A 24,788-nucleotide genomic window follows, 5' to 3' on the forward strand; every position below is an offset into this window, starting at 1 on the left:
GCATAGCAGGTGGAATCCACCTGAGCTTTTATTAATAAAAACTGATCGACTTTGACCTTTAGATTTTTGCTACCTTCTTGGGGAGTGGGGAGGAGGCCAGGGCCAAGCTCAGATGGCCACCAATCAGCTGACCAGATTTCCAGGGCTTTGCCAAAAAGTAACATCTCTGTTCAACTGGAGACAATTATTGGTCATCCATGTTGCAATATCACGCATACAGTAGGAAAACTGAGACTGAACTTTCTTAGAATCAGGCCCAAAGGAGATTAGCAATTGTGGATCATCTACTTGGGATACAATCTCAAATACAACTGTTCTCACTATCTGTGCTAGGGGCGCCATATAAATGTTAAATAGCATCCGGCTCAAACAGGAACACTGTGGACCTCCTTTGCGGAGGTGCTGAGCAATTGAAGGACACCAGTGCTGTCATGACTGACGTTTAGCAGTGTAAGGTGACAGCCAGTGTGACTGTGGACTGGTACACACACACTAGAGAAGGGGGTTACAGGTATGTCCATGCCAGGCAACAACCAGGTATATAAAACTCATAAAAATAGACAACCATTGGTGCAGTGTGGAAAATGTGACCCTTGCCCTGATGAAATTGCCGTGAGTTCCCCCTGACAATGAAACATGTCAGCTTTTAAATGAGCAGACATAGAGCATGGATTACAAAGCCAGTGTTGCCTAGCTCGGTTTTAGACCAGGAATGGTGGTGTTTCAGTCCAGATCCCGCCAGTCCTCGTAGGGTTGATATTGACGTACACCCGGATAATCTCTCTGGTATACTGGCAGCACATGACACCACACTTAGCACTTTGTCCTTTTGCTTTGTTTCACTATACCACAATTTATGTTATGGTTTGGCGGTTGCTAATGAGGAGAACCTGAGGATGCAGGTGAGTACCAGTCTGCAGACTCCCATGGTGTTACTCCCGTGAGGCACAGCCTACCTTTTCTCAGCTTTTGTCATATTGGTTTTTGTTTGGTCTTTTCACACCAGAGGATGGGAGAGACATTGGGAGACAGCATTCATAGACACAAATGACTTTTATATTAAACTGGTGATCCAGGTCCCTCCTGAACAGACAGTTTAAGGATTACCACTGGTCTGTCACACAAAGTTGGGTGACTGTCTGGAAGGGCCACTGAGCTAGGTGTTCACCCTCTGAACAGGTTCATTGTTGTTTTTGATTGTGTGAGTGGGGGGCGACCTGTTCTGTACCCCTCTCAGCTCCTTGTTGTATGTGGAACTAGTGATAAGAGCCTGGACCAGCGACTTTCTAAATCTAGGGAGAAGCCATGGAAAAATCTTTCCTAAAAGCCATATAGTGGCATAGCAGGTGGAACCCACCTGGGCTTTCATAGATAAAAACTGATCGACTTTGACCTGTAGATTTTTGCTACCTGCTTGGGGAGTGGGGAAGAGGCCAGGGCCAAGCTTAGATGGCCACCAATCAGCTGACCAGATTTCCAGGGCTTTGCCAAAAAGTAACATCTCTGTTCACTGGAGACAATTATTGGTCATCCATGTTGCAATATCACGCATACAGTAGGAAAACTGAGACTGAACTTTCTTAGAATCAGGCCCAAAGGAGATTAGCAATTGTGGATCATCTGTTTAGGATACAATCTCAAATACAACTGTTCTCACTATCTGTGCTCGGGGCACCATATAAATGTTAAATAGCATCCGGCTCAAACAGGAACACTGTGGACCTCCTTTGCGGAGGTGCTGAGCAATTGAAGGACACCAGTGCTGTCATGACTGACGTTTAGCAGTGTAAGGTGACAGCCAGTGTGACTGTGGACTGGTACACACACACTAGAGAAGGGGGTTACAGGTATGTCCATGCCAGGCAACAACCAGGTATATAAAACTCATAAAAATAGACAACCATTGGTGCAGTGTGGAAAATGTGACCCTTGCCCTGATGAAATTGCCGTGAGTTCCCCCTGACAATGAAACATGTCAGCTTTTAAATGAGCAGACATAGAGCATGGATTACAAAGCCAGTGTTGCCTAGCTCGGTTTTAGACCAGGAATGGTGGTGTTTCAGTCCAGATCCCGCCAGTCCTCGTAGGGTTGATATTGACGTACACCCGGATAATCTCTCTGGTATACTGGCAGCACATGACACCACACTTAGCACTTTGTCCTTTTGCTTTGTTTCACTATACCACAATTTATGTTATGGTTTGGCGGTTGCTAATGAGGAGAACCTGAGGATGCAGGTGAGTACCAGTCTGCAGACTCCCATGGTGTTACTCCCGTGAGGCACAGCCTACCTTTTCTCAGCTTTTGTCATATTGGTTTTTGTTTGGTCTTTTCACACCAGAGGATGGGAGAGACATTGGGAGACAGCATTCATAGACACAAATGACTTTTATATTAAACTGGTGATCCAGGTCCCTCCTGAACAGACAGTTTAAGGATTACCACTGGTCTGTCACACAAAGTTGGGTGACTGTCTGGAAGGGCCACTGAGCTAGGTGTTCACCCTCTGAACAGGTTCATTGTTGTTTTTGATTGTGTGAGTGGGGGGCGACCTGTTCTGTACCCCTCTCAGCTCCTTGTTGTATGTGGAACTAGTGATAAGAGCCTGGACCAGCGACTTTCTAAATCTTGGGAGAAGCCATGGAAAAATCTTTCCTAAAAGCCATATAGTGGTATAGCAGGTGGAACCCACCTGGGCTTTCATAGATAAAAACTGATCGACTTTGACCTGTAGATTTTTGCTACCTGCTTGGGGAGTGGGGAAGAGGCCATGGCCAAGCTTAGATGGCCACCAATCAGCTGACCAGATTTCCAGGGCTTTGCCAAAAAGTAACATCTCTGTTCACTGGAGACAATTATTGGTCATCCATGTTGCAATATCACGCATACAGTAGGAAAACTGAGACTGAACTTTCTAAGAATCAGGCCCAAAGGAGATTAGCAATTGTGGATCATCTACTTGGGATACAATCTCAAATACAACTGTTCTCACTATCTGTGCTAGGGGCGCCATATAAATGTTAAATAGCATCCGGCTCAAACAGGAACACTGTGGACCTCCTTTGCGGAGGTGCTGAGCAATTGAAGGACACCAGTGCTGTCATGACTGACGTTTAGCAGTGTAAGGTGACAGCCAGTGTGACTGTGGACTGGTACACACACACTAGAGAAGGGGGTTACAGGTATGTCCATGCCAGGCAACAACCAGGTATATAAAACTCATAAAAATAGACAACCATTGGTGCAGTGTGGAAAATGTGACCCTTGCCCTGATGAAATTGCCGTGAGTTCCCCCTGACAATGAAACATGTCAGCTTTTAAATGAGCAGACATAGAGCATGGATTACAACGCCAGTGTTGCCTAGCTCGGTTTTAGACCAGGAATGGTGGTGTTTCAGTCCAGATCCCGCCAGTCCTCGTAGGGTTGATATTGACGTACACCCGGATAATCTCTCTGGTATACTGGCAGCACATGACACCACACTTAGCACTTTGTCCTTTTGCTTTGTTTCACTATACCACAATTTATGTTATGGTTTGGCGGTTGCTAATGAGGAGAACCTGAGGATGCAGGTGAGTACCAGTCTGCAGACTCCCATGGTGTTACTCCCGTGAGGCACAGCCTACCTTTTCTCAGCTTTTGTCATATTGGTTTTTGTTTGGTCTTTTCACACCAGAGGATGGGAGAGACATTGGGAGACAGCATTCACCTGTGGGACACCCCCGCGCCGCACGGCCACCAGCTGCTGCGTGTGCCCCTTGCCTGCCCTCTGCCTCGCTGCTGCCTCGTTTTGCCGATTGCCGGCAGGCGCCGCTGCGGTTGTTTTTGCCCTTGTTTTGTCTAACATTTGTGCCTGGTTTGTATAACTTTGGTTTTTTCCTTGTTTTGTCGAGAATTTGTGCCCGTTCTGTTTAATTTTTATTTCCCCCGTGTTGTGGTTTCCTTCCTTGTTGTCCGCCTACCTCGCCGCCCTCCGCCCTCCCTTCCCGCCACCGCCGCTTTTCCCCGCCCCTTTTTCTATTCTGTACCCTCCCCGCTCCCGCCTCCCAGCTGCTCCGCCCACCCGCGCACTTCGCCTTAAATGGCGACCGTGCGAACGCGCAGCGGTCACGCGCAGCGGGCGCGCCGATTGTGCGCCGAAGGCGCGCCAAAGGTAAGCCCGTCTACGCCCGTCCGCGCCTGGACCGCGCCCAGTGCCAGGACCCCTGGACCACGAAGACCCCGACCGACCCGCCTGACGTACTCCGCCGCCACCCTCACCGCTCTCAACACCGGCCGACTCCCAGAATGCCATCAAGCCTCCCCACGACGTACCCACGGACCCTTCAGCTGCCACGCCTGCAAGTTCACCTGCATCCGGACCTGCCTCGCACCAGCACCCACCAAGCCGAACACCAGCAGCACCCACCTCAAGTGCATCCTGCTCAACACCCGCTCTGTCCACAGACATGCCATCGAACTCTGGAACCTCCTCGACACCACAGCTCCAGACGTTGCCTTCCTCACGGAGACCTGGATGAACGCCTCTTCAGCTCCCGACATCGCCATCGCCATCCCAGAGGGCTACAAGATCGTCCGGAGGGACCGAAACGCCAACCAGATGGGAGGAGGCATCGCCATCATCCACAGGAGCACCATCCGTCTCACGACCAGCACCGACAACTCCCTGACCACCGCCGAACACCTGCATTTCCAGATCCACACCAACCCGAACACCACCCTCAGAGGCACCCTGATCTACCGACCCCCTGGACCACGCACACAATTCAGCGAGGACATCGCCGACTTCGTCAGCCCACATGCCCTCCCCTCCGCTGACTACATCCTCCTGGGAGACCTCAACTTCCATCTGGAGAACAACAACGACCGCAACACCAGCACCCTGCTCGCCAACCTCGCCAACCTGGGACTCAAGCAACTGGTGTCCACCCCCACCCACCTCGCCGGACACACACTCGACGCTGTCTTCTCATCCAGCAAGGACATCGACTTCAGCCACGCCACAGAGCTTCAATGGACGGACCACAGCTGCGTCCACTTCACCTTCAAGAAAACAACGACCCACCACCACCAGCAACAGGCCGCCCGCAGAAGCTGGAACAAGATCACAGCAGACCAGCTCGCCACCTCCCTGAGCCAGCACCCTCCTGCCAGCTCAGCGAACCCCAGCCAGGCCGCCGACAACCTCACGAAGTGGATCAGCAACTGCGCGGACGAACTCGCCCCACTGAGGACCCCGCCCAGCAGACCCGGCAGCAAGAAAGCCCCATGGTTCACCGACGAACTCAAGAGCTCCTAGAAGAACTGCCGAGCCCTCGAGAAAGTCTGGAGAAGGGAACCAACACCGGACAACAGGACCTCCTTCAAACTTGCCACCCGGAAACACCACCAGCTGATCCGCGCCGCCAAGAAAACAGCATTCAAGGACCGGTTGGACAACAACGCACACAACTGCAAGGAACTCTTCAACATCGTGAAAGAGCTTTCCAACCCCAGGGCAGGAAACAACGACATCACCCCATCGCAAGACCTCTGCAACTCCCTGGCTTCATACTTCCACAACAAGATCGCGGACATACACAACAGCTTCAACATCCAACCAACGCACTCCATGACCGAACAACCACCCCCCACCACCACCCTCCACGCCTGGACCCCGATCAGCACCGAAGACACCATCCGCACGATGAACTCCATCCACTCCGGATCACCGACCGACCCCTGCCCTCACCACGTCTTCAACAAGGCCGACGCTGTCATCGCACCCCACCTGCGAGACATCATCAACACATCCTTCGACACCACCATCTTCCCCGAGAGCTGGAAACACGCCGAACTCAGCGCTCTACTCAAGAAACCAACAGCGGACCCCACCGACCTCAAGAATTACCGCCCCATCTCGCTCCTCCCGTTTCCAGCCAAAGTCATCGAGAAGACCGTCAACAAGCAGATGGCCGCTTTCCTCGAGACGAACGGATCCCTCGACCCCTCACAGTCCGGCTTCCGAGCCAACCACAGCACCGAGACCGCCCTCATCGCCGCCACCGATGACATCCGAGCCCTGATGGACAACGGAGAAACAGCGGCCCTCATCCTCCTAGACCTCTCCGCGGCATTCGACACGGTCTGCCACCGCACCCTAGTACGGCGCCTCAGCAACGTCGGAATCCAGGACAAGGCGCTGGAATGGATCATCTCCTTCCTCGACGGGAGAACACAGAGAGTCCGCCTACCACCGTACAAGTCAGAGGCCACCGAAGTCATCTGCGGCGTCCCCCAAGGATCATCTCTGAGCCCCACCCTCTTCAACGTCTACATGAGCCCCCTCGCGGCCATCGTACGCAAACACAACCTCAGCATAATCTCCTACGCCGACGACACCCAGCTGATCCTCTCCCTGACCAACGACCCCGCCGCCGCCAGAGCCAACCTGCACGAAGGGATGAAAGAGGTAGCCGAGTGGATGACGACCAGCCGCCTGAAACTGAACTCGGACAAGACGGAGGTCCTCATCCTGGGCTCCTCTCCCTCCGCCTGGGACGACTCCTGGTGGCCTCCCGCCCTGGGCACCGCACCCAAACCGACAGACCATGCACGCAACCTGGGCTTCATCCTGGACTCCTCCCTCTCCATGACCAGGCAAGTCAACAACGTCTCCTCGGCATGCTTCAACATCCTACGCATGCTACGGAAGATCTTCTGGTGGATCCCCACCGAGACCAGGAAGACCGTCACCCAGGCCCTCGTCACCAGCCGACTGGACTACGGCAACGCCCTCTACGCCGGTACCACCGCCAAGCTCCAGAAGAGACTCCAGCGGATCCAGAACGCCTCAGCCAGACTCATCCTCGACATCCCACGAACCAGCCACATCTCCGGACATCTGAGAGACCTTCACTGGCTCCCCGTCAACAAAAGAATCACCTTCCGCCTCCTCACCCACGCACACAAAGCCCTACACGACCAAGGCCCGAGCTACCTCAACAGCCGAGTCAACTTCTAAGCTCCCAAACGCCACCTCCGATCAGCCAACCACGCCCTCGCCGCCGTCCCCCGCATCCGAAGAGCGACTACAGGAGGAAGGTCCTTCTCCTACCTGGCCGCCAAGACCTGGAACTCCCTCCCGACCGACCTGCGCCTGACCCAAGACCACCTCTCCTTCAGGAAGAAGCTGAAGACCTGGCTGTTCGAGCAGTAGCGGCTCCCCCCCCCAGCGCCTTGAGACCCTACGGGTATGTAGCGCGCTTTATAAGTGTCACTGATTGATTGATTGATTGATTCATAGACACAAATGACTTTTATATTAAACTGGTGATCCAGGTCCCTCCTGAACAGACAGTTTAAGGATTACCACTGGTCTGTCACACAAAGTTGGGTGACTGTCTGGAAGGGCCACTGAGCTAGGTGTTCACCCTCTGAACAGGTTCATTGTTGTTTTTGATTGTGTGAGTGGGGGGCGACCTGTTCTGTACCCCTCTCAGCTCCTTGTTGTATGTGGAACTAGTGATAAGAGCCTGGACCAGCGACTTTCTAAATCTAGGGAGAAGCCATGGAAAAATCTTTCCTAAAAGCCATATAGTGGCATAGCAGGTGGAACCCACCTGGGCTTTCATAGATAAAAACTGATCGACTTTGACCTGTAGATTTTTGCTACCTGCTTGGGGAGTGGGGAAGAGGCCAGGGCCAAGCTTAGATGGCCACCAATCAGCTGACCAGATTTCCAGGGCTTTGCCAAAAAGTAACATCTCTGTTCACTGGAGACAATTATTGGTCATCCATGTTGCAATATCACGCATACAGTAGGAAAACTGAGACTGAACTTTCTTAGAATCAGGCCCAAAGGAGATTAGCAATTGCGTATCATCTGTTTAGGATACAATCTCAAATACAACTGTTCTCACTATCTGTGCTCGGGGCACCATATAAATGTTAAATAGCATCTGGCTCAAACAGGAACACTGTGGACCTCCTTTGCTGATGTTTAAGATTTTAGACCTAAAGGAGACAAGACAGATGTTTTGAGTTTCATTGTTCAAGAAATCCTTGAGCCAGAGCAAGGCACTCCCACATACGGCAGCCTCATGCAGCCTATGAAAAAGAATGGAATGAGAGACCATATCAAACGCCGCAGACAGGTCCAGAAGAACAAGCATAATCGGGGTCCCAGCATCAAGGGAAAGTCTAACATTGTCAGAGACTGCCACCAAGGCTGTCTCTGTACTATGAGATGCTCTGAAACCTGACTGCGAGTTATCTAAGATTTTATGTCCTTCTAAAAATAACGATAATTGGGAGTTGACATATCTTGATAACATTTTGTCCAATGACGGCAGTAAGAAAATTGGGCAGTAGTTAGAGAGAACCTTTGGGATAGCTGAAGGTTTCTTCAGAAGGGGCCTCACTTGTGCACATCTCCAGTTTGCTGGAAGCTTGGCTGTTGTTAATGAGAGATTAAAAAGCTCCCTTACAGCTGGAGCAATCACCAGGTTCAGGCTGGCTGTTATCCTAGGGGGACATGGAACAAGAGGGGATCCCGACTTGGCCAGAGATAGCATTCTTTGCACCTGCCCCAAGGAACATAGGTTACATTTGCTTAGTGTATTGGTGACATTAGGGAGTTGGGGGGTTGATTAATACCACATGCTTTCATATAACCTTGTGGGCTTCTGGGAAGTTCTTGTAAATGAGGTTGATTTTATTCTCAAAGAATTCTGCCAACAAGTCACACAATTGTTGAGCGGCCACAATAGACTGGGTGCAAGTACAGGGTTTTAAGAAGCCATTCAGAGTTCCATATGGTTCTTTAGCTGAACTGCTTGCCTTGTCAATGGAAGCCAAGAGGTAATCCCTACGAGCCATGACAAACTGGTTGTGGTAACTTTTAAATATCAATGTATACACTTCTTTGCCTGCTGGAGATTTGGTGTTACGCCATCTACGCTCTAAGCGTTTACACTTAGTTTTAGAGTTGTGTAGATGGTTAGTGTACCAAGGAGCATGCCGGTATGTCACTAGGGGTGGAGGCTTTCTTCACCGGGGCCACCCAGTCAAAAACCCTAACCAGGGAATTATAATATAATTAAGACCCCTCTTCAATGTCCTTGTAAGATATAATAGAGGGAGGTTTATAGACCCCAGCCACCGAATCAGGTGTAGTGCCTCGGTCTAGACACTTCTAAAATAAGTTTGGGAGAAATTTGAAACTGAATTAAGAAATAGTCAGACCAGATAATTGGCAAAGGGTGAATGCAGGTTACATCCGCTGACGTAGTAAGGATGAGGTCAAGGGTGTGCCCTGCTTCGTGAGTAGGTCCTGTCATAATTTGTCTGAGACCAAACGATTCTAAGTCTTTCAAAAGTTGCATTGCTTCCCTATCCTTCCTATTTTCCCTCTGGAAATTAAAATCTCCCAGGAGCATAAAATGTTTTGTGGCCAGAATATGAGGCGCTACAAAATCCTTAGGAGACTGCCAGAAGTATTTCTTTGTCCTCCGGGGGCGATAGATGAATGCTCCCTTCCTGGAGTTGGCGGCTGAAATTGTGATTATAAACACACAGGGCTCCACCCACTCTGATATTAAGGTATCAATCAGCTCCACCTGAAGGGAGTGATGGAAGAGTATGGCCACACCACCGCCAGCTCTGCCCTCCCTATCAAGATTAAGCAATGAATAGTGGTCGGGTATGGCCAAAGGACTGGATGGGAGTGCGGCTGCATTTTACCAAGTTTCAGTGAAGAAACATAATTTGGGTGACAAAGAAGAAATAAGGTCCCGAATTTCAATAGCATGATTTGCCGAAGATCTAACATTGCAATAGGGGCCCATAATCCCCTCTCTTGAAAGCTTATTTGATAGGGGCAGTCTGATGAATTGGAGTGGAATCCACCACACGAGACTCATTATTCCAATGTTCTTTGGCAGGTGGTTTAACATCCAATGTACGATGAAGGCAGCTAAAGCAGCAGTGACTGCAGTCTACTTAAAGCCAAATGCAACTCTTCACCCAAGAGATATATATACTCTGTGCCACTTCTCCAAAAGATGCTGTGTTCTGTGGCGGATCCGATGAACACTTCATAAATTCAGTCAACATGAGTCCAGTTGCTTTCACATGACTTTAGCAATGCTTGCTCTGTCTCCAATGCACCACTGCTTGTTACAGGCACCAGCAAAGTGGTTTGAGCCCAAACTCACCAGGCACCACCTGGATATGAAAGCCATAATAGATCTGTAGCTGCTATCAACATCACGGACACATTTCCAACCAGTGTTCATAATCTAAACCATCTGAACGCGTGTGACAAAGTCCTGCTGTAGATGGCAAAATGTATCCAGTGTCCATCACCACTGTCCTGATGACTGACCTTGAGAAATGATACACTTAGCAGTGATGTAGCAAGGGGGCAGGGGCGGCTTTGGGGACTCTTACTGGCACAACACCTAGCTACGCCTCTGACACTAAGATACATTATATTTGATGACGTTGTTTACAGTGTTGGATTACATTGCCTTTTGTTTGTTTTTGGGAGGAATACTTATGGACTGAGTACACATCATCTCAGGATAGTCCATTGTCTCTTAGAACTGTCACTCATCCCCCAATAGCCATCCCTGCGCAGTCAGGTGGCCGGGCGAATAACAGTGAGTTGGGTGCTCGTGTCGTCTTCCAGTTTCGCATGCTATCGTGTTTCCCAGCTCAAGTCGCTGCACAGGCATCCATCATGCAGCTCTTCACATTTTTCTGACTTCGGCCTAAGCCTTATTCGAATAAATACTACGAAATCACCGTGAAGCGTCTCTAAATCATAATATTGTACCTTGCGCCATCTAGTGGATTCGAATTGAATTAAAACACTGTTTTTATGTTAGCCAACCCATTCATTACTACAAACTAACTAAACTATATTGTCGGTGTCCCGATTTTAAAGTTCGCATGCAGCGTAAGACAGTGTTTGGGAAAAACTGTGGGGCATATTACCAAGAATAAGCGATAATTGTAGCTAAGCTTGGTTAGCGGCTATAATTTTATCGCCGTGCTTCGCCTATTTTTATCACTTAGAAACTTTGCTATTATCAAGGTTTATCTCCTAAGCGATAAAAATCGGCCAAAATGCATGAATATCGCTGAAAAGTCAGCGATATTCATGCATTACCGAGCTAATGCTCTTAGCCATGTTATCCACCTACCATTGGATAAAATGGCTAAGAACTGCTCTGGGCAGGCGTTAGCTTTTGGAGATATTCGTGCTTAGCGCGAATATTTCCAAAAGTAGGTAATAGGAGATAGCGATGTTAGCGACTGTTTCCAGTCGCTAACATCTTGGCATGCCTACTTTGCATGTCATTAGCGATAATTATCGCTGACATGCAAAGTGGGCCCCAAGATGATCGCTATCTCCTACTAGCTGTCGCTAACTGGTGTTAGCGACAGCTAGGTCTAAATAAACCCTTTTGACAGGCCTGAACCTTTCTTTTAATATGTCACTCATTGCTTACGACCTATTGCCCATAGGGCAGGGTCCATGGTATTTAAAAGTAGTACATGTAAAAGTTTAATATTCCACAAGTCCTTACAGTGAAAAATCATAAAGCTGTTTTCACTGTACTAAGGCTGGCTGTTCCCATAAGGGAATGCTGGATTACATAGTAACACCTTATAATGCTAATTCCAGATTAGTTACATATTTTTCTATAGTGAAACAACCTTTACATTTTTAAATTTTTCTTATGTGAAAGGGCACTAGGATTGCCATAGTACACCCCCACACCAACCACCAGCCCTAAGAGCCCGAGTTTAGAGTGGCCGTAGACTTTGGTCATCTTGAAAATGTACAAAGAGGGTAGGGCAAACCCTGGGAACATTACCCCATTGGTTAGGCCATCCCCAGGGGCCATTCCCACCCACAAGTGTATGCCAGGCATATATGTGGTATCTCCAGGCACCCTCTTCAGAGCACTCTTGGATCTGTGGAAGATCATAAGAGGACATAACCTTGTGTCTGAGACAAGAGAAGAGCCTAGAAGACTGGACTTGCTTCCCCATTGTGCACTCAGGACAAAGAAGTAGACTCCAAGGTTAATTAGGTGAAAGGAAGACGAAAACAGGTATTTGTGGAGCATACTTTATTAGCGTCCAGCAGAGCAGTCGTCCTGGCAGCAACTGCCGTAATAGTACATTCTTAGTTCCGTGCAAGGAACACCAGAGTAGACTGTCTCAAAAGTGCCCTAGAGACAAAGACAAGAAAGCTCCCAACACATCCCCCTCCCTTCACTAGAAAACACCACCCCCTCCCATGACATAAACAATGGCCAAAACCACCCTAAACCACCCTCACCCATCACATAACAATTACTAAAGTACCACTATGTATGAGGATAACAAAACTAACAAAACCGAAAAGAGGAGGAAAAAGAAGGAAAAATAGCCCTAAAATCTAACATAATCCTGAAATTTGGCAGGAGGAGACCTAGTTCTTAAAAGACTTTGTCGAGAAACAGCGTTTTTGTTCGGTGCAAAATCATAAGGATTAGTAATCCCAGTAGTCTGGGTCTAACAAGAAGTACTTACTCCAAATTTACTTCTCACAAACTCAACCTTTGACTCAGGCACTACCGAGATAACAGACTTGTTCCAAACGTTCCCATTCTCCAGTACAACAACATGATCTCTCACTTCTTTGGGCCTCATTTATGAAGGTCTTGCGCCACCGGTGTGTTATTTTTTCCCATTTTAAAAGTGACGCACCGGTGGCGCAAGACCTTCATAAATAAGGCCCTTTGACTTTAGCAGTAGCAGATAAACGAGAAAAACCCTTGCGAACAAGAACAGGTTTCTTAATCCTTACCCAGTCTCCTTGACACACTGGAGACACTCTGGCGCTATCAGATGCATACTTGGCTTGAGCCGCAGCTCTAACATCAGCCACCTTGCCTATTTTTTAAAAATTAACTTCCTTCCTCGACATCCAGTCTTTATTAAGCTTGGAACCTGCTACTCTACCTCTGAACAAAGTGAAAGGAGACATACTCGTACTAGAGTGGGGAGTAGCTCTCATTGCCCATAGCATGTCAGAAATTGCTTCCTTCCAGTGAAGACCGTTTATGGAAGCCAACTGTAATTGATCTTTTATTATCTGGTTAAGACGTTCCACTAGACCATTGCTACAAGGATGATAAAGGGAAGTAAGAATATGTTTGATGCCATGCACTTTTAGGAAATTCTGCATCTCAACAGACACCAGCTGGGTGCCGTTGTCGGTTACCAATTCCTCCGGGAATCCCTCACGAAGAAAAACATCTTTGAAAAAGTTGATAACAATAGCAGAATGAATTCCCTCCACAAACCTAACTTCTGGCCATTTTGATATGTAGTCAATTGAAACTAATGCATATTTGGGAGAACAGCCAAGGCCTCTAAATGGACCCGCCACATCAATCGCCAGTTTGCACCAAGGAGACTCTTTGACTAGAATAGGAGTGATAGAAGATGGACAAGTCACTTGGGTTTTGTCGCTAAAAAACACACGCTCCACACTCACAAACACAGTGCTCAATAGACCTATCAACCTCCGGCCACCAAAAATCCTCCCTAACTCTCCATTTCATGGCACGAATACCTAAATGACCTTTGTGAGCTAAGTCCAAAACTTTTTCACGTAAAGATGTAGGAACAACCAGTAATCCTCCCCTGCGCAAAATCCCATCCACAAGGGACAACTCATCACTGATCCTCCTAAAAGGAACTAACTCGGAAGGAAGGACAGTATCATTAGGCCATCTTTGAGCTTCAAAGTCTATCACTTTACTAATCTCAGCATCCTCAGAGATGGCAAGTTTCCAATCAACTTCAGATAAGGCAGCTCCAGTATTGGCTACAGTGCTGACAGCACACACCATTTCTAAATGAACTTTTTCGGGGTCATACACATTCTCAGTAAGGGGCAACCTAAATAAGTAATCGACCACACACTTTTATACACCAGTCACATACTCTAGACGGTAGTTAAATTCATTGAGTCTGTACTGCCATTTAGCAATGCGAGGTGTGGCCCTTCCACCGCCCTTAGTAATAAAAAGATCCACCAAAGGTTTGTGGTCAGTCCTCAGAACAAAATCATTGCCCCACAAAAAATTTCGGAAATATTGCACACCCCACCATAAAGCTAATGCTTCCTTTTCAATTGTGGAATAAGTCCCTTCAACAGCCCGGAGTGTTCTAGAGGCAAAGGCAATGATCTCTTCCATATTGTCAGATCTTTTCTGCCTAAGAACAGCGCCAAGACCCACATTGCTGGCATCAGTGGTGACTATTCATCGATCATTTATGTTGAACAGTTTGAGTGGATGTGCTTGCACAATTGCCTCTTTCAACAATTTAAAATCTTTTGCACATTGGTCTGGTCATACCATACATATTTCAATTTTTTTTTAAGAAGACAACGCAAACACACAGTTCTATCGGAAAAGTTTGCTACAAATTTTGCTAGTATTCGACTAACCCCAGAAAAGAACGTAGTTGGCCCTTATTCTGAGGTTCAGGTGCATTGGATGGCATCTAGAAGCTTAATTTTGGGCTCAATTCCATTTGCAGAAATATGATGGCCCAGATAGTCTACCCCTTTTTAAAGAAATTTACATTTATCCTTTCTTAATGTTAGCCCACTGGATTGAACAAATTCTAATACTTGCTTAACTCTGACATTGTGCTCCTGTACAGTTTTTCCATGAATAAGAATGTCATCCTGAAAAAATACGACTCCCGCAGTGTTCCTAAATAAGTTTCCCATAAGGCGTTGGAACACTGCGGAAGCCGATGCTAATTCAAACGGCATAAGTAAATAACGGACCGCTCCTTTAGGAGTCACAAATGACGTGAGGTGTCTGGATTCATTGCATAATTCAATTTGATGGTAAGCGGTCCACCCATATACAAGCACTCAAATTGCACAAGTCCACACACATTCTAAGTGATTTATCCACTTTGCGCGCTAAAACGATGGGAGACAACCACTTAGACCCTTCAATAGGTTCAATTACTCCCATAGTGCACAATAGATCCAATTCTAGTTTCAGTTCACCATGCATGCTTAGAGGTACCCTGCGCACCTTGTGTACTACTGCTCTTGCACCTTCTTTAAGAACAATGCAGTGTTGAAATCCTTTGAGCTTGCCAAGCTTACCATTTGTGACTTCAGGATAATTTTGAATCCAATCACTCTCAACAGTTAAATCAGTAGTAACAGAATGTACAGGAGAAGCATCAGGAAGACTTGTAAATTTTGTTTAATGAATGAGCTACAGAAATATCACCTAGACTCAAAATCTTTGACATTAATTAGAGTAAAAGGGGAACCTGAATCAGCAAGAAACCTAGTGTTTTTGCCATTCAAACTTATAATACACACAGGAAATTTCCTTCCTTGAGGCTCTTCAAAGGAAGCAATTTCTACTACACCCTCAGATTCTATAGAGAAAGGAGATCGCATCAACAATTCATAACTGGTATTATCTTCTTCATATTCCACACTGTCTTCTTCAATTGCTTTCACAGTGCGTGACGATCCTTTGTGAACAACAGTCGCTTTACACATGCGTGCCAGATGCCCCTTTTCCCCACACTTGAAACAGGTTTGATTTATGGCAAAACAAAACTTAAAATTGCCCAAGTGAGACATACTGCCACAACGATAGCATGATAAGTCTTGTCCATCAGTTTTAGTTCTAGACAGATTGGGTGCAGGTGGGGCACAAGAAATATTCATATTGGCACCCTTGGTTGGTTTGACAGTAGGATTTGTGCTGATTAACTTGACTTCACTAGATGATGTAGATGGCGCAGATACACTTAACTCTTTCATACAGAATTGAGCATTTTCAATGGTCTTTGGTAGAATAAGGGCAGTCTCTAAATCTGGATCCTCAGAAGATAAAAGTTTTTCCTGAACTTTCTTATCACATTTGCTTTCAATTAACTGATCGCGAATCATTTCATCTCTAAACTCTCTGTAATTACAATTAGCAGCTAAAATTCTCAAAGCAGCAACAAAATCATCTATAGATGCACCAGGCATTTGTGCACGTTGTAAAAATGTATGCCGCTCCAAAACAATATTCCGCTTAGGATAGAATCTTTTATCCAGGGTTTTTACAAGTCAAGCATAATGATTTGAGAGTCACCATCATAACCTCCACTGACACATGTTCTTACTTGTTCAAGAGGTAAAGTTTTTAAAATAGATCTCCCTTCAGCGCCTAGATTGTAAACAAGTAAAGCTTTTATTTTTCGGAGGTGAAGGTATCACCATCAATTGCCTCAAGATATGCCTCAAACGTATCCTTCCATTGTTGCCATAACATGGGAGGAGTACCAGGTGACTGTAAAAAGATTGTTAAAAATGAGGGTTGTTTTTATGCCAACACTCGAATTAACTTGTCTATCATGTATAAACAATGTGCAAATTTGATTCCTGACCTAATTCTTTTTAGATCACTGTCCTAACCATTATAGAACTAATACATTGAATGTTAACCTAAGGTTCTCTTGGGCTAAAATGGATACCCTGCGGACAATTTTGATGATGACATAGAATTGACAGTATTTAGGAAGTGCACTTCTTAATTATGATATAATTTATCTAACTTGATGTTTAAATTGTATCTTTTAAATGTTTTTCATTACGTAAATGAAGAATTTACTTTGTATCTAATTTGATTCACAAACTGTATCTCCTGAATGTTATTCATGATGTAAATAATAGCTATAACTCAAAATCTTGTATCTGTTACTTTACCACTATTTTTTGATTGTGGTTCAACTAAAAGGTATTCCTAAATATCTGCCTTTATTTTTAGGAGTTGAGAGCTCTTTGGGTGTTATATATATCAAGTAGATCATACTTTCATTGGGTTGAGACAGTATTATTTAAATTTTATTAATCTGTTATCGTTTTTAGGGTACTCAAGATATGAAATCCATGTCCTGAGGATGGTCTCCTACACGAAAGAATAGAGACCGAAACGTCGACTGTGGCTTTATCTACCATTGAATATTTAATTAATTTTGTGTTAGGTAGAAAAGCTTGAGCAATTGATGTAACAAGGGCTGTGTGGATTAATGGTTTTACCCTTTTACATCTTTGCTGTTTATCTTGTACCCAACTTTTTAACTTGATTTGAAAAAAAGATTAAATACTCTTTGTTTATATACACCCGTTTTTCAATCTCTTTTTGCTCTCTCTCCTGACTGATTACTCACAAGTAACAGCTTTGAATATATGTCATTTTTGTTGTTGCATAACCAGCATTAGTGGGTCCAAATCACTAAGCCCACACGATCTCATCCTTTAAGTGATTTCAAAATTCCTGTGTCTATTAAAATCCCTTGAAGGTATTTTTACCCCATCATACTCTTTGCCCAAACCCTCAAGGGTATACTGGGTCGACCACTATCGATTCTCGTCTTGGTGGAGGGCTGGATATCCTCTCTCACAGAGGTAAACAGGAAGCAGCTGGGCTGGAATTCCGGCATATGGTGACCTCTCAGTGCCAGCAAAATTATCATCTAAGTCAACAAGGAAGTGTTGCCGTTTATATAATAAACATCACCCATGTTGCTATGCGGAAGGGCCAGTCAGGCCGTTATTGTTGATTCTATTGTGATAGCTTTGTCACCGAGTGTACAAAACAAACAACAACATTTTGCGTAGTGAACATAACCCCTGTGCAGAATGTTCAAGGTATTTGATAATATGCCTACGAAGTGTAAGTGTAATCAAAAGCCATTTCAGGGAATATTATCCTGCACAGGCACGCAATGAAACGTGTGTCATGTGTGTCTGTGTAGGTACATCACCCTAAATACCACTTGCACTTATGGCCATAATTTTTGTGTGATGGTGATGCCCAGATGCTGGTTCTGTACTCAGTGTGCCAGTGGAGTCAAGCTGCACCCAACTAATTAGGCCAATCGGGTCATAAGTTGCTGGTTTTCTGGTTCAGGGAGGACCTGCCTTGGCAGTTCAGGATGGACTGTTTCCATTGAAGTATGAAAAAAGCTGATTTGTACATGGCTGGGCATGCATGGCATGAAGCCTCAAACAATTGCCAGTGGCTGGGATTAATTCCAGCTTTCAATCCAACAGTTTTTATAGTTGTCATTATGATGTCCTAAGTGTGACTTGACCCAAATAGGCCAAAACCAGTCTTGGGTTGCTTGTGTTCTGGTTCAGAGAGGAAGTAGCTTGGCAGTTTAGGTTGGCAAGCAGGCAATTTTCCTCGGAAGACATGAGGACATCCTGCCAAACCACATCTATGAGAGGTTTCAGATATGCTTTCTAGGGCTTCTTGAGAATGTGGAATGTGCTGGGAAGGTGGATAATGAATGACTTATGCTTTCTAGGGCTTCTTGAGAATGTGGAATGTGCTGGGAAGGTGGAAAATTAATGACTTGTAAACTATGGTAAGCTTTTTCTTTTCTGATATCTCTGAGATGATGAGTTTCACCTGTAAAGGGATGCAGTCCAGCAGCATATAAGCATTGATAAGATAGAGCGAGAGAGGGCTTTTTGGAGCTGCAGGTAGTGGTAAACTTTGGTCAAAAGAACTGTGAATTCTTCCAGGAGATCAGTAAAAGACTTCACGCTATGCAGGGAGATTACTTCCCCTAGTGTAGATATACCCAAAGGATCCAATCCCTTAAATCATGGAAGAGCGGATACTTGAAAGAAGTGTCTTTCAACTCACAGCAGGCTTTCTTTGTTGACTTTACCAGTGGATTCTACTCACCTTTTAAGAGACCTGCCACCCAAATATCAAAGTCAGATTTTGTTTCTTGGAATGAGATGAAAGTATGCCTTTGGACTACTTATTTTATAGTTAACAATGGTCCTCGGCTTCAAATTGGGAAAAAGATGAACACAGGCTAAAATAAGGACTGTGTGTTTTTCTTCAGTGTCTAGCCGGACATAGAAGTATTTATTTAAAGAATTTAAAGAATTTATACATTTGAGGTAAAACAAGTCACACAATAATAATTGGGCACAAGCCTGTACCAAGTCAGGAAAAGACAATACATAGGGGAGAAAGTAACAGGCAAACAAGCAGGAGAAACGGCGGCTTACAATACAATAAAATCTTAAGTAAGCTCTAACCCACAGTAACTGCGACACAAATCACAAATTGCAAAAGGAGCAGTACTGTGTAAACAGTCGACAAACGTTTCGATCCCTATCTCCAAGAATTATGTTGGGATCATCTTCAGGACTACAATAAGAGAGCTTTGCCTGATTGAATACAATTACAAAAGCCGTGGCATTCAGGCGTAATGCGTACACGTTTAGATGGTGGTGCAGTAATTGCACTTCTAAATGGCCGTGCTCATAGGCGTAGGCAATGTCCCAAATGTCACCGGAGCAAGAGGCATGTATCTCAGGGGTATCGTGAGAACTCAGTATTCCTTGGCAAACCGCATGATGGCGTGAGCCTTCCACACGTGGTGACTGGATCAATTTGATCCAGTCACCACGCTGACTAAAACGGGACCCATCGTTTCGTCGCGAGACGCTTATAATAGCGGTTCCTCGTGTGGAATGCTCACGCCATCATTGAAACTTTTTTTGTATCTTTCTTTATAGGTTTTTATAGAATACATGGACACAGATATAGGTTCATATACATGCACACTTAAAGCTAGAAACAAATTCAATGTTATCGTTTTCTATTGAGATTTATACACTAATGTCCTTTGATCTATATTGATTTGTCTGGAAGTTGATGGTTTGATGATGGCAAGTGGCAGGGTTGAAAACTACGCGCGTTTCGGCACTGCTGCCTTCATCAGGAGCACTGTCTATGTATATGCAATAAATGATGAATACTCAATAGAGGTACAGAAGCTTTTTAGGATGAATCGATTTCAATAAAAAATACAAGGGATCACTTTATTGAAGGAGGTATGTGTTCCACTCTCTGTGTCTGTTTGACTGAACTGCCAAGCCGGTTGACAATATTCCTCCAGTTTGATAAAAAAGGGGGAGTCAAGATGTAAAATAACTGATAACGATTCCTTATATCTACATCAATGATATCCACACAGGGATTATGGATGTTAATCGAGTAAATGAAAACGGCGTCAAGATTTGGATCCCTAATGCGGATTGTTCCTAGCTCAAAACCGGTAACCGTGGTGATGAAACGATGTGCACGGTAAACGGAGAGGAAAGTGTCTCTCCATGTAACGTTTATATAGTCTCACTCGGCATTTCGCCAGCCTCTATATGGGTGCATGAACACACGAGGTAGAGGATGTCTCTCATTTAAGTAATATCGCTCGGCATGTCTTCGACTTCTGCGGTGAGGGCTGTGCGTGGTCGCGTATCGACCGTTGTCAAAACCCCCCAAAAAATGGTTTTTAGATCTTTGCAGCATGAGCTACTGAGAAGGTGAGTTTGCTGCACCAATCTCGGAAAAATCATATAACTCTCAGTATAAATAGAGCATTAGAAAAGGAGGTTCAAGAGGGTGTTCTCGTGAAATTCCCTGCACTCATTACTATTTAGGAATGGAAGGGAGCACTGTGCATCTGAGCCCCACATTTAAGAAGGCTATAGTATGATTAATTTAGACAGCCAAGTCTTCAGTGCATAAAGGCCCTCATGGGGTTTCCAACTGTACTGTAAGGACAGAGCTAGGCCATGAGATTTTCTTCAGCATTTGAATGCAGCTTACTGCACACATTCATTTTTGATTTACTTGATAACTGTGTGTAGCGGTTCCAGTACATTAAAAAGGACAATAACTAACCCAGCAAATTACGAACTGATAGCATTACTTGGTGCAACAGATACAGTTTTACCAGACAAAAATTTGTGGTTCAGCAATTGAAGGCGAATTTAGTGAAAATAAGTATTTTAACGTTATCAAGGTTGAGGAAATAATATTTATTGCTTCAGTGGTTAAATGGCCTTACAAAGGTCAGCGGAGAAACATTGCATTCAGCCTATAATAGATTTAGCTGGGCAAGTCTGTTGAGGATTCTGGATAGTCTAGATCAAAAAAATGGAGGGAGAAAGAAGCAGAGGTTCATTCAGCTTCGAAGAGTTACTGGTTATCTATCAAAAAGGGGGGGAATGAACTACATAAGTCTCAATACTAGAGTCTCAGAACTTTTTGTCTCAGAGACCCTCAACCACACATTCACAGACTGCGGTGAATGTAATCTCCGCTTAGTGTGGCTCAGTGGATAGCATCATCATCGGGTCTTGTCATTTGAGTGTCCTGTTCTACAAGAGACATCAAAGCCTCCACCAGGAGGGGGCCTGTCTAGATTTTGACAGCAGTGAGTGGATTGAAATGATCTCCTATACTTTAGGTGAAACTTTATAGTAGGAAAAAAGTAGGATAAAGATAAGTCTAAAAACAAAGCAGTGTTAAGTGGGTGAGTCACTGTTCCACAACACCTAGTTGTCAGGTCGACATGTTTCTGCCTGGAACATCTCTTACGGCTCAATATTCTTCTTTAGGACCAAAGAAATATATATGGAGGCCTTATACTTCAGGGCTTCCTGAATAGTGAGTTATTAGTGAGTTCAATTGCAAATTATCGTTTGGCAAGAAAATACCATTTTACATAAGTGTATTTCTGAACTCCATTGATAGACAGAAAGAAGTCACCCTTACACAACATACCTCAGTAGTTGTATAGGAATTCCTGTCTCTGTGTAAGAACAGAATAGGAGGTTGTCCTGGATTCTGACTGGCATAGTGGCCAGCCCCGGGACTTGGTTGGGCTTGAATGGTCCCAGATGGGCTTGCCTTTGGCACTCCTTCAGCACTTACCCAGCTATTTTTATAGTCCTCTATGGATGAAAATAGGAGATAGAAAGCTAACTGTCCAGGAGGTTGATCTAACTCTCAGCATTCTGATGGAATACGTCCCTCTAGAACTAAATAAAAGACTTCTGAAAAGACTATTGATAACTATTGGGTGTTCATAAATGGTGCTAAAAATGCCTTGAATCAAACATTTTATACAAAGATGTGCAAGAAAAAACGATTGGATTGCCAATGATTGTTCCCATAGCTAGGCTAAGCTGCTGAAAAGTTGAATTTGCCATTATTAAATCCAGAGTGAAGGATAAGTAAATGTTAATAGTTCATAACTTTCAGACACAGTGGATCTGATTTACAAAGCTACTATGCACAGCTGAATTCAACATAAGTGTGCAAGTAAATGCATATGCCAAAATCACAGCTCTGAGTCACAGAATGACGACTGGCGTAATTGTAACCTCAAACATGCCATTCGCCAATATGAAAGTTAAGGAAGATTCTATTTAATTATGGGTGAATACTAAGGGGCCCCTTAGGATCTCGGGTGGTGGCGATCTGCCCGAGATCCGTCCCTGCCCGCCACCCATTTCCCCTCCCACCATATTGGTATGGCGGGGGGGACAGCGATGGACAGAAAGACCGTCCGCCGCTTTTCCGCCTGGTCAACAAGTCGACCGGGCGGAAAAGAGTTTAATATGGTGGCGGTGTCTGTTAGACACCGCCAGCCATATTACTATGGGGGTGGAAGCATGTCTTTCCGTGGCGGCACAGAAAGGCATGCAGGAATTGCTTGTGAGGGCCCGTTGCGGGCCCCCAAGGACTCTGGGGGGTAGAGGGTGCACATGGGGGGTACCTATGGTACCCCCCTGCAGTTCCATGCACAACATAGTAGGCACCGCGCGGTGCCTGCCATGTTGCGCATGGAAGTGCACAACATGCCTTCCTGGCATTGTGGCGGGCGGTGCTGAGTGCACCGCCCGCCACAATGTCAGGAATGCAGGAAGCGCCCGACAGTGGTGGGCGCATCCTAATGACCTCCTAAGTTCTTTAGAATATGGTGGAAATGTATTACATTCAGCAATATCAGAATTTCTCTACAGTGTCTGTATACTTTATTTCAGCCTTTAATATAGGTAGGCTTACAAGATGTGCAGTTACACTACACACGTATAACAACTAATGCCCTTGTGTCTTGGCTGACTGCAATGGCATAGGAATGTGTTGTGCCATGTAGAAAATCTACTTTTAACATTAGGTAAATTAACTTTCAGTGTTTCCTGTATGCACACATGAGTAAGTGCTTAGTGTAAAAAAATGTGACGTACTAAACATTAAAGAAATGTATAACCCCACAGTGGAAAGTTTCCAAAAGCTGTTTGTGACTGACTAGGCTGTTACATTATCCTTAAGCAGGCCTAATTGAGAAAAGACGTTGCTTTTTACAATTCAGCCCAGGAAAATTGTAGAGTCTTGCTTATAAGTTATTTTCCACTATGTTATCAAAAATCGATTTCAGGAGTAAATGTACATGTTTGGTATTTGCAGTAGAAAAGTGACTTTTTAAATGAATATGCAGAGTTGTCTAAAAGGCAAACTGAACTGTACCAGTACTGCGGTCTACTTTTCAGCTCGCATCTGTAACTAGTATCCCAATTAAATGTGAAATGCTGCCCTGCCAGAGAACAATGTAGACATTTCTAATACCAGGAACATGTGTGCTAATAGAATCATGGCTACATTGTAGTGGTGTGTCACCTAGGAGAGATTATGGACCGCAGGTAATCACAAAGAACTTTAGTAAATTTCACATGAACCTCTCAAATGAGGATCCAAGTAGCATAAATCTTTTCAGCCAGAGATGTCTTTTTTACATTTGTCTCGTCTCACCGAAGGAGATGACAGAAGAGTTAAGTGTTTTTAAAAAATATATTTTGTATTTTTCGACCCCCACCACCCCGCCGCATCACCCCCCATTCCCCACCAGCCGCCACTGCTTGCTGAAGGAATTTTAGAAACAGAAAAGTAACAAAGTCCTAAGGTAAAAACAGATCTTGTTCTATAGCAGTTGCCTGGCATTGCACCCGGCCCCCTGTCTATCATGGACATAGATTTTCATTGACACTTGCCATTTCTTGATACTTTAGCCTTAAAACTTTCAAAATCCATATCTGCAGTTCCATTTCTTGATACCCTTTGCTTTAAAACGTTCAAAATCCATATCTTCACTTCCCCAAAATAATTTGTAATCATGCTATATCATTTTGCAATAACATCTTTCTTACATTTATCAAGATTGATTTGGGAATTTTATAGCGCTCTAAACTTTAATGCCAGTTGATACTGCTTGAACGAAATATGCATTCCTCTGGGCCATTGCCTGCTGCTTGTGCCATAGCTATCAGGGTCTAAACACCGTTTCTAGTGAACTGTATTTTGAGATAACCAGATTGTATTTATTACATTGCAAGAGGTACCTCCCTCCCAATGTAATCAACCAGATTCTGAGAGCGACAATTTTAGTAATACTTTCTAAAATCATGCAAACATATCATTAGAAGATTGTAGTCTTTGTTACCTTTTTCTGCTTGTAGTAATAAAGGCAACCATCATGCTTTAGAACAAACCATCTTTTCCTCCAGCCCTTTAGAATTCCTGAGTGAGTTCGCTTGTGTAGGTACCCACGGCACGTTGGCTTTGGGGTGTTTGGGCAACGACTAATATCTGAGCCAACAACCAACACCAGGAGATCAGGACCTGTGAAGCACAATTATTTAGTAATGTTATTTTAACAATCTTTTAATGAAAATAAACTAATAGACAGAAATACATGTTTTTAGAAATGCAAAATACATCACTTTGCGGATTACTTTTTTTTTGCCTAGACATGAATTGAAAAAATGTCTGTGTAATGGAGAGTCAAGTCTGATTCTGTTATTGTTTTTCTTGGCTGTGAGCA

The 24,788-nt window shown here is 44.9% G+C and overlaps 1 protein-coding gene across 1 annotated transcript in view; it reads right to left on the reverse strand.

Annotated features, from left to right (window-relative positions):
* The window catches only part of LOC147726908 (uncharacterized), a 456,046-nt gene that overhangs the window by 183,084 nt on the left and 248,174 nt on the right, over nt 1-24,788 (reverse strand). The window contains exon 7 of the mRNA XM_086963536.1: nt 24,408-24,586. Coding sequence (XP_086819662.1) covers nt 24,408-24,586 — 179 coding nt within the window. The remainder of the gene's footprint in view (nt 1-24,407; nt 24,587-24,788) is intronic.

Source organism: Lissotriton vulgaris, chromosome 3_1, assembly GCF_964263255.1.
Source record: "Lissotriton vulgaris chromosome 3_1, aLisVul1.2, whole genome shotgun sequence".
Taxonomy (NCBI): domain Eukaryota; kingdom Metazoa; phylum Chordata; class Amphibia; order Caudata; family Salamandridae; genus Lissotriton; species Lissotriton vulgaris.